At 40.7% G+C, this 11,419-nt stretch overlaps 1 protein-coding gene across 1 annotated transcript in view; it reads right to left on the bottom strand.

The window, feature by feature from the left end:
• The window catches only part of LOC119424746 (potassium/sodium hyperpolarization-activated cyclic nucleotide-gated channel 1), an 82,559-nt gene extending 80,000 nt beyond the window's left edge, over positions 1–2,559 (bottom strand). Inside the window, exon 1 of the mRNA XM_037692245.1 lies at positions 1,915–2,559. Coding sequence (XP_037548173.1) covers positions 1,915–2,270 — 356 coding nt within the window. The 5' untranslated portion in view covers positions 2,271–2,559. The remainder of the gene's footprint in view (positions 1–1,914) is intronic.
• Between the last annotated feature and the right edge of the window lie 8,860 nt (positions 2,560–11,419).

Genomic DNA, 11,419 nt, shown 5'->3' with positions numbered 1-11,419 from the left:
CATCATTAAACAGGGGTGGAGGCCTCCAGGTTCAACTGTCCCCCTCTTACAATGTTGTTATTGCTAGTATCACTCTGCCCCCTGTGAACAGCAAGTGGCCGTCAGGGCACTAACAAACAATGGTTAGGCTGATGGTCATCCTTTTGCATGTGAACAGCTAGTTTGGGCTGTCAGCAGCAAACTGGTTGATGCACTATGAGAAGGTGCTGCTTATAAGACTGCAGAAGTCTTTTGGATAAAAGGCAAAATGTTTCAACAAGGACCTGACTCAACCTTGTTAGATTTATCTGCCACGATTACTGAGCAGGCATCAAGGCATTTTGAAATGATTATTTATCAATTATGGAAAACGGCTCAAAGAGCTGGAATACGTTTACTGACCCTTGTCACTTTCCAGATCTAAGCACAGCATTGTTTCTTCTTTACATTAACTAAAAGGAAAGAACTTCTAACAAATTATTTTTTTGGAAAATGTCACAGAAAGATAGCTCAGACAAGAGGCTTTTACCAGCCTGAGTTAGAGAAACATCTTCTGATAGTGTAGAGGAAAAAGGATCAATCTGTTTGCACAGATATGCTCCTATTAAGACGTTTTTTACTGTTTTATTTCAGTTAAAATCCACCTTCCTGGCAAAAAAACAAAACAAATATAGCCTGATTAATGCTGCTTAGTTTCTAAAAATATAAAGTAAGCAGTATGAATTTCATTTCATTGTTCGAGTCGTACTCTTTAGCCATCTTTAGAAGGGGTCAATCTTCTTATGTAATTGTTTTCAGAGTCTACTAAGCTCATAGACTGTAGCACTAATCCTTGCCCACCACAACTGTACATCTGTGTGTGCACATGTGCACATGCATATGACTCTGCCTGTGTGGCCTAAGAGAACAGGATTACTTGGTTAGCTTCATTCTAACCAACATACTGCTTGGGGGTAGGGGGAGTGATACCGGTGCAGACTTCTATAAAGTTTAGCACTATCATCTGCATTGTATCTAACTGTTGCGCAATAATCAATATAAAGTGGAGGCAATTAACAGGTTCAGTGATATATTTATTTATGTATTTATTTAGGGGGTGGGGGGTAGATGAGAATTAGCATCTCTGAAAGGAAGTGCTGCGTTCAAAGAGCCGCTTTAAGATCAGTACCATGGACAGCTCCAGGTTGGAAAAGAACACAGTCGGATAAGATGTCTAATGGGAGGAGTGGTGAACTGTAAACATGCATCTTGTGAGGATCCAGTTATACTTGCACATTCGTTCAGCATTTGAACACACTGAGCTGCAAATGTTAGGCAAACTGGAGGGAGGAGAGGGGGGTCTAAACTGTCCGGGCAGTTTTAGAGCTGTTGGGGCAAGAGGACTGTGCAAATAACAGAATAAATATCAATTATTATGAATGATACTTCAGCAAGCTTCTTGTGCAGCATTCCATCACATTCCCAGCATGCAAAATACATCTTTCACGTATCATTTGCACAACCCCCACCCCTCCCCAACGCATAATTTTACCGCATTCTGTACATTTTGCGTGCGCGCAGGACATTCACTCTATAGGCTCCCACCGCCTACAATGAAATGTTTACAACCACGGTGGTGCAGTGGCGTTGTCACGTTGTGCCCAACATGTCGCAAAGACCGACACTGACTGAAGCTTTGTGATGACATTCACCGTTCTTTTTCCAAGGACGCCCCCCCACCACCACGCACACCTCCCCATTGCATCCTTTAGCCCTGAACGTGTGGCTTTCTTAACATCCTGCCAGGTTTAAAATGCCGCAATTACAGCTTTAGAAGAGACGGAGCCGGATGAATACAGAGGAGGTAGACTAGTGGATGCGCTCAGGGGCAAGCTGTGTGTGCGTGTGCGTGCTCTTACAGCCCCATCGGGCGAGCAGGTGTATTCCAGCCCTTACCTAAAATCGCTATACGGGTGAATAATCCAGTATCCCGCCGTCTGGACGCGTTCTTGCTCTTTCTCCACGGCTTTCTGACTGCCGAACATCCGCAAGGAGAACTTATTGACTCCGGGCTGCATCATCGCCCCAAACTGCCTCTGCATGAAGCCGTACTGCCTGGACGCCCCGTCCAGGTCGTCAAAGCCGACCATGGCCTCCTCCCGCTCCCCCTTGAAGCCCACGGAGTTGCCGTGCTCCTTCGTGTTCTGGCTCCCCGTGCTGTTCTTCTGTACCGAGTCTTGCCTCTGGAAAACATTGTTCCCGTCCGCCTTCTCCTCCTTGTTGCTGGAGAACGAGTTGGATTTGTCTTCCATGGTGTTCGGGGTTCCTGTCTGTGTGCGCGCGTGTGTGTGTGGAGCGGGGAGTGGGAACGGTCCGCTGCCTGCTCGCGAGAGCTGCGCGTTCAGCTGGAGAGCACCCGGCGCGAGCTCTCCTCTTTCCGTTTGATGTTCTTCAAACTGTTCCGCTCCTCGAGCTGGAGAGCGAGTGCGTGCAAACTGAGCCGGAGTGTACGGGAGCCCGCTGGTTCAGGTTGTCTTGGGTTACCGCCATCTACCGACCGCCCCGGCTCTGTGCCGTGCGTGCAAGGCGCGTGCCTCATCTCACTCCGCGTGGCACTGCGGTTTCACTGCCACATGCTCCCGTTCCTTATTTACATAATCTAAATGTGGTCCCTGAAAGCCTCCTCCTGCTCTGCTCTCATCCCCTCCACCCTCCCACCCTGTCAACATCCTGCACATGTTATATATCTACACAGGCAGATATATAAGTTAAGAAACATTTATTTATTATTTTCTCAGCTTTTGTTTACCCTCCATGGAGAAAATCAGTAGCAGTCAGATTTTGATTATATTTTCTAGACAAGCCCAATAACATTCAAAGTTTTTCATCTCAAAGCCACAAAGATATGGTTGAATAATTTCCCCACACAGTTTGCTGACGTGTCCCTAAATCCAAAGTTTATTTGTGACAGGCCAGATATTAGAGATGTGACATTCACAAATGTTTCAAATGTTTGTTTTTTTACAGCTCTTTAAAATTAACGATGGGAACCAGGTCAGTTGAGAGACCTTACTTTTATTTATTTCTTATCAGAAGCAGACATGATCATCCTCCTTTGATTGAGACGAAGAAGAATAGAGAAGAGGAGCGCAACAGTTGATCCATAAGATCAGGCTCCCTCCAAAGTCCAGTAAGTCCCATCTATCCTTGATACCTGCTAAATGGAGCCACTGGAGTAGCCCCTATTTTTTCAACTAAGTTGCAAACTTGCATTTTTTTATTCATTTATTTTTGTCTCTGCATTTTTAACATAAAAGCATGTTATTACGCCCAACAAATGCATAAATGTAAAGTTTAATTATAGTTTTCAACTCTTATTTACAAACTAAATTATTATTAGTTAAGGTAATCATTATTACATCCCCTTCCTCCCTCTGTTTTGAGATAATTCAGTCCAACCCAGCCACACCAGCATGCTAGCCAGTTCTGAGATGGGATATATGGCTCTTTGAGGGGAATGTTGAAGATTCATTTCTTTCAAAGAGCCATTCAGTTTTGAGTTATCGTGACGTCATCACGTAGGCATACGTAGTGAGGGTCATACCTCATGTTTTGTCAGGCAGGAAGCCCCTCTTCTCTCCTGAGCTGCTGCACTCCTCTCCTTTGCCTCCTTTGTCTCAGTGGAAAAGTGAGCAAGTATTAATCTTTGCATTTGAGTAGGAAAAAAAAAAAAAAAACAAGGAACAGCTCTCATCTGTCTGTGACTCGGTTCCCATTGTTCCCATCAAGAGTCATTTAAAAGATTCAGATCATTTGCGAACATCACATAGCCAGTCCTCAGCTGTGGAGATGATAAAAAGCTGTCATTTTTTAAGGCTTTAAAACTGTGCTGCATTTTTTTTTTTTGTTTGTTTGTTTTGGGGTTCCTTTATATGTAATATCATTACAAGAACTGGTTATGCACTGGGGCTAGTCACTAGCCATAGTTAGATGTTAAACTTACTGGTCTAGAAAAAGATTGTAAAAGCCCACAGTGTTTGATTGCTGAGTCTTTATGGAGCACCACCGTCCCACTTTCCCCTGATATTGATTCTTGACAGTTGTCTCCCATAATCTGTCTTTTTTCTTCCACGTTCTCACACGCTTTCATCAAAACGTCTTTTATGAGATTATATGCTTTAACAAATTCACCATATTTCCTTATTTGGCATGATGGATCCATGTGATTCAAGCTTCTGTGTGGCTTTCAGTAGATCCGCAAAGTGTTTTGTTTACAGTAAGTGTAGACACATATTTTAAAATTGTATTTCATACATCTCGAGAACGACAGGAATGAACTCTTCAAACTGCATCTGTGGGGATTCTGGTTTTTTTCCATCCACTAACACCTTTCCTCAGCTCCTGAGTGGCAGGGTGGTGCCAATTACCACCAGCTGTTTCCAGTCTGCTGACGAGGTTCCTCTGTATTGAAGGCTGCCGGGACAAACCAGACTCTGCTGGAGCATTGTCCCACATTGGTGCTCTGTCTATAGCCCCTTGTGTGGTATTGTTTCCTAACAAGATACTGTATTTACATTCAGCAAAAACACAAGATACCAAATTTATTTCCTCGACTTTTGTTTACTGTTTGGCTGCAGGCACTGCTGTCACAGACTAATTTATACCAATTCATTGAAACATCTTCTTCTTTAGTTTTTCCCTCTTCAGGCGTCGCCACATTGAGTCATCCTCCTCCATCTCACTCCAACTACCTTCATGTCCTCTCTAACTGCATCCATATATCTTCTCTGTCTTTTTCCTTGCAGCTGCATTTCTGACATCCTTCTACCAATATACTCACTGTCCCTCCTCTGGACATGTCCAAACCATCTCAGTCTGGCTTCTCTAACTTTATCCCAGTTAACTCCCAGTTGACCAACCTGTGCTGTACCTCTGATGATCTCATTCCTAATCTTATCCATCCTTGTCACTCCTAATGAGAACTTCAGCATCTTCATTTCCACCACTTCCAGTTCTTCCTCCTGTCTTTTTGTCAATGCCACTGTCCCCAGACCATACAACATAGCTGGTCTCACCACTGTCTTGTAAATACCAAATCTTTAAAATAACAAATGTAAAAGACCTCTGTGTAGAATAGTTATTCACGTGATTCTAAGACAACCATCACCACATTAGTAAAGAACAAAATCAAAGGAAATGTTGCTGGAAATGGACATCAGAAAGGGCCGGGGAAGGAAAAAGTGTAAAGAAAATGAATGGACGCATGTTCTGAAGGTCATCTGCACCTGCTGTGGTGAAGATTGAGCAAAATGAATGAAATGTTAATGAACCAAAGACAATCCATCTAAGACAAAGATATAAATTGTTAATCCAGAGCAAGCAATAAACATGCCATTCTGTCCTGTTAAAACCCATTTACCTCCAGCTACAGTTCAGAAGAACTGGAAAATGTCTACTATTGTTTTATGTTCTCGTTATTTAACGCCAAAAGCCTCTTTCTACACTTCTGTGAGGAGATGTTTACTAAGGTCTTTTTTTTTCCAATTTAACATTTTTAATGTGTAAATTATTTTCTTAAATAGTAAATATTATCTAATAACTGAAGCATAGTCTATGTCTTTGTTTTCTGTTGTGGCATTGCTGCCTCTGCAGGTGCTTTTTCCACGCAGGACATGACTAACCACACTGAACCCACATTGGAGCAACTGATCTTTTCACGGCTACACACGGCAACCACAGCTGGCTGCGTGTGCGTCGCAAGAGAGACAGCGCATTAGCTCGGATTGTTTTTTATTCATCTGTTACGATGCAGATTATGATGTAATGATCCAAATGTTATCGTAATTGAAACAGACATTCCCTAATTTTTTTTAATGCGTTTTCTCTCTCAGATGATTTGGGCTGGATTAGCTGGAACACCAACTGTTTCCCCGCCACAAAGCTGGGAGGGGTAGAGAGATAGCGAGAAAAAAAAAAAACATTGCATAACATCCGTTGCGACTTTAAGAAATGGTAAATATATATGATAAAAATCATATCTTAAAGATTTCTGTTCACATGCTTTACTTTTATTGGCTCAATTTTGTAGTGTAGGTTGCAAATAGAGGAGAATCACAGATAAATGTATTGTCATTTTATATTACTGCACTGAATATCCAGAAAATGACCCAATATCTTGCTTCTCGCAAGGTAAAATGTGTCCTTTATTCTTCTGATGGCCTCATTGGCCTCTTCTAAAATTGCATTGTGGGTATGAGATTACATCCTGTCATCTCTTCTTACAGTCAATATCTCATCTGCACGTGAAACATTATGTACTCTTTGCCAGGCAAGGCCTGCACCACAAAGGATGGCGGATTTGTGTTAGAGCCCCCTTATTATAAATCAGTGTTATATTGTCAACCTTGAGTTATTTTGACTGCATCTGATATTTTTTACTCCATTCAGGGTTTAAAACACAACTTTTGTGTTAACCATAAAATAAATTTTTTGATGTAAAAGATATAAAACACTGCTTGAAACTCTAGAAAAAAAGTGTAACGTCTGACTCATGACTGCTGATTCTCTCGTCCTCTTTAGACTTTTTTCCCAGGACCAACAACTTTAATTAAACCTTGATTGGGGCTGGGAGGATGTTAGTGCTGTAATAGGATTGTGAGCTTTGATCTGTCTCCAGTAGTGTTTGTCAGGGTATCATGAAGCTAAAGGATAATGGGTAAGGCGTTGGACGAGGGCCGGCTGAATGGAGGGTTCACTTAATCAGCAAACGGGCTTGAAAAAACAAAGAGCATTAAGAACCAGTGAGATGACGACGTTATAAACACTGTCTTTTTTTTTAATTTATTTTACACCTTTTGTTTAAAATAGCCCAATTGTTTTTCTTGGTGCAACCGAACAACATAAGCATGGCATATATATCATATAAATAAACCAGTTTTGTGTCAGTGGGGTTAATGTGATGGCTGAAGCCATACGTATACTCTAAATGAGCCATTTTTTAACCTTTACAGATTACACAGCTACAAGGCTGCAGCTGCACTTAACCTTTAAGCTGATATGAAGCATGATATGTGTTTTCAACACAGCTGAAAGAATCCGTGAAGCTTGAAGCTCGTTAGGTCTTATGACTCTTCTGTCTTTATAAGTGGCTGCAGATCAAGAGAAACAGGTAAAGGGCACGGCTGTGAAGAGGAAACACACTTTTGTTGGAGTAAAAAATTAAAGAGTGAGTGGAAATTTTGTGTATTTATTCAAACCCTTGTGTGAGATCAGGCTAAAAGCATCAGACCTAATAGTGAGAACGTCAAAGACAAAATATGTTAGAGGGATATTTGGACACCTTGAAAACAAAATCAATAATTTTTCAAGACAATACCCAAATCAGCATTAAAAATCAAATTACATAATTTCTAAGTCATAGCTTTTAGTTTTGCTTTGCTGTGATGTATCGCGCACATCAAAAACCGGCGAGTCATTTTTAAATTTAACGAGCAGAAAATGACACAGGATGAGTTGTGTTTGCTCCTTCTGCATAAATATCACATTTGCAAACAAGAAGTGGGGGGGAAATAAAATAAAATGCTGAAACTAGTGCACGTTCATGCTGGCATTATTGTTTCGCAGATTACAGCCTAAGAGAAAAGATGTAACCTGTGGGTATAATTCACACTGGAACTAACACTCAGCAGGAAACAGTCAGCTCTAATATTTCACGGAGCTGCCTGCCTGAGCTGGATGCCACCCAGAGTTTAACAGCACAAACAAAAACCTGCTTATAATTAGCTGGGGGTCTGAATTTAGGGCTGATTGTTTCAAAACATTTTGAGGATAAATCTTAAAAATATCGTGCATCTTTGCCGTCTAGCCTCTGCTTCAGCAAAGATGATCTAACACATACAAAAACTTTAGAAGAAAAGCCGCATTAGTTTTTTGTTTTATGCCAATCTGGATGTTTTTATTTCATACTGAGGCACAAAATGAATAAAGCTCCTAAGCAAGAAGTTCAGGTCAGATGTATCTTCACAGATAGAAGCACCTTTGACCGTGGAAAACTTGTGGATCAGTGGATCAGGTGTTGATGGACCACTGACAGCCTTTCACTGCCTAATGCCAGATTTGCACCATGCACAATGTCCACTTGCTAAGCGTAGTAATCCCAAAGGATTGGTAAGTTTTTTTTAGTAATGGATTTACTGACGTCGGTTGATCCCTTGATGGGGAGCGTTTTTCAGAACAGTCATCGTGGAGTGAGCCACCAACGACTTGCTGAACAAAGTGTTTAACCGGTGTAAGTGTTTATCTGCACATAGATGTCCGAGGCATTCAGTCGCTGGGTTCAAATAAAGATGGATTCTTTATTGAACTATTATTTTACTGAGATTAATGCTAGACAATAATCTCACTATTTCCTTCTACAAGATGAAAAGTAAAGATGTTTTTTTATTGACATTGTAAATATATTTAACATGTACATCCACTTCAATTATTAGTAAAATATCAATTTAAGGGCCTGTTTTTTTTTTTAACAACAAAATAACACAGCATAAACAATAACACAAAGGGAGTGAAAGTGGTTTTTGTTACAATCAATATATCATTCAGAAATTGCTAGGTCTAGATCAGGTCTGCGTGATTTTATAAAAAACATCCATTTCTTCCAGCGTAAAGTAAATTGGTCCATTTCGTCATTTACGTCTGCAGTTATTCTCTCCATCCTCTTTATATTAGAGTCAAGATGGGGCAAAGGCAGGGCAACCGACTCGAGACCCGGAAGTCCCAGGTTCAATCCCCAGTCATTTCACATCTCATGGTGTCCCTGAGCAGGACATTCAATCCCCAATTGCTCCATGGGTGCCTTCAATAACTGCCCACTGCTCCACCTGAGTGTATCCCAAGTGCAATGGGTTAAATGCAGAGAGACAATTTTGCCATTGTATGGGGACATACAATGATGACAACACATAACACTTTATTATATGTCCACTGTGATGTCCGTCCATATGTTCAACGTTGGGCTCTCCAGTGAAAGCCATTTTTTCCTGAGGGCTTTTTTGCACGCCACTAATAAAATATTAAACAGATATTTGTCTATCTTTGAACATCCTTCAGGCATAAGCCCACCAAACAAAACTTTACTTTCTAGAGGCAGTTGACTTCAAATAATATCTTGTATTGCCTTATGTATTAGAATTAGAAAAATTAAAGTTATTCATTTTGTTCTTTACTTGAAAATTATTATGATTGAACTAATTGTTTGAAAAAAGGGGCAGATATAATAAGATTTTTTCTTCTTTCTGCTGCCTTTCATTTTAAATCTCCTGTATTTTTTATATACTAATGAAACTGTTTTGTATTTTTAAAATGAATAAACTTTATACCATACCATACCATGTATCTCCTTCCAATATCAAAAATGTTTGTTTTAAAGCTCAGTTTTTATAATAATAGACAACCAACACAATTGACGCATCCCTCACTTAAGATGGACCTTTCTCGAAGTACGTCTTGCCAATGAACTCGTTTTACATAAAACATTTATGAAGATCCAAGACCATGAATAGTTGCAAGTGCAAATTATGGCAGCAGCAGCTAGCTGTAGGGCTAATACAGCCCAGGGCACTTCCTGCAGGACCGTTTTTTTTTATTTTTAGTTCATTCATTCATTTATTTATTTATTCATTCATTTATTTATTTTTATCCAGAATAGCAATGAAATTGGTCGCCTCGTCATTTATTCAATGGCGTTTGTGTGAAACATTTTAGAGTGGAATTATTTTGAAATGACAACAATCCACTTTGGTCTCTGCTCAGTTCAGACTAGTCAAAAGTTTGTAAATTAAACTCTGGTTCTTGAGACTGGGATCATTTAAAGTGCTATCTATAACAGGTAAGATATTAGCTGTTCATGTCCTTATCACAGAACCCCTACTTCAAAAGATCTGAACTATGTATTTAAAGTTAAAGGGTTTGCTACCACTATGTCTATTTGAATTGATACATGCTTTTTCAAAAGTTTGGGACAAAGGAACATTTCCAAAAAACATTTTTTAATTACTTCTCAAGATAAAAAAAACGTAAAAATAATCACATCAGAGGTAGATTTTGGTGTCATCATGTGCATAACTCTTGCTACATGTGTATGCTTTGCTCTAAACACTAGAGCAAAACAATGGCTGTGTCCCGACTGGCTGAGCACGAGAAGACTTTAAATGTTTGTTTAAGGCTTCAAAAAGTCAAATCGCCTAAACGTTGAAAGACAGAGATTTCCGTGGCTGTGGGGAAAATCTATTTGTAATCCATGGTGATCTGAGGTACCGGGCTACACAGAACACAGCCAGCTGCAGACACGCAGTCAGACACAACTACATCTGTGCGTTTGCATGCATTTGTGTGTGTGTGGAGGGTTTGTGTGTGTGTGTGTGTGTGTGTGTGCATAGAACAAAAAGAAGTCACTCTGGATGAAATCTGTTTTTGGGTTAAGAGGATACACTGTGCTCCTCATTCACAGTAGAAAAAATAAAGTCCCAAGTTGCAGTGCAGCACAAAGTGTAACCTGTGACGTCACCTCTTCCTCCTCCATCATCTTCTTCGCCCCTCTTTGTTCTTGTCTCATATAATAGCAGTACCTCTGTGGTCCTCTCGTATGCATTGTTTTGTTTGTCTTCAACCTCCTTCTACCTCTTCATGGACTGCAGCTCAGCTCTGTCAGATAGCAGCAAGGCTTCCATGTGTTTTGGTCTGATGCCTCAGCAGAGCATCAAGGTTAAAGCTCCACAAAGGGGGGGGGGGGGGGGGAGGCTCCCTGCAGCTTTCCTCCCCACCACACGCAGTGCTCTCACCTTGGATGAGTGACAGCATTCAGGTTCGATTATTTATTTCACACATGAGCAAACAGGAGGCATAGAAACGAGCATGCATTGCTGCAAACACCTGAACAAAATGTCCATTTTACAGTCTGTTAAGTCTCAGAATGCACTTTTTTTTTTTAACAAGAGTTACATTTAAAATGCTAAAACTGTACTAAAATAAAATAAATAAATAGCATTAGTTACTCTGCACAATCCCGATCCAGTCCCATTTTGTTCTGCAGCTTAGTGGAGCTGCTGAGTGGATCATTACTGTTAGTCACACCTGTGCATTTCCTCCTCCAACATGTCAAAATGTCCACAGTAAGAAAGACCAAGTAAACATTTAGCAGCTTCTGACATTCTGACAGAGAGAGAGCAAATGAATAGGGGTCTGCTCGGAGCTGTCAAGCTGGGTTCTGAAGTGAACTGAGTGTCTCGTTTAGAGTTGTCACCTCTGGCTCGTCTTTATTGCTTGTGCCATTTGTTTTCATTTGCAGAGTTCAGGAATATGTCGCAGTAGCAGTGATTGATAATTATCACCTTATAGCAACAATATTAGCAATGACAAGTGAAAAGGCCAGACTTCAGGGGTATCTGAGGCAGGCTTGAAACAC

This window comes from Nematolebias whitei, chromosome 18 (assembly GCF_014905685.2).
Source record: "Nematolebias whitei isolate Nwh7 chromosome 18, NemWhi1, whole genome shotgun sequence".
NCBI lineage: Eukaryota > Metazoa > Chordata > Actinopteri > Cyprinodontiformes > Rivulidae > Nematolebias > Nematolebias whitei.
This window is presented reverse-complemented; position numbering and strand designations above follow the sequence as displayed.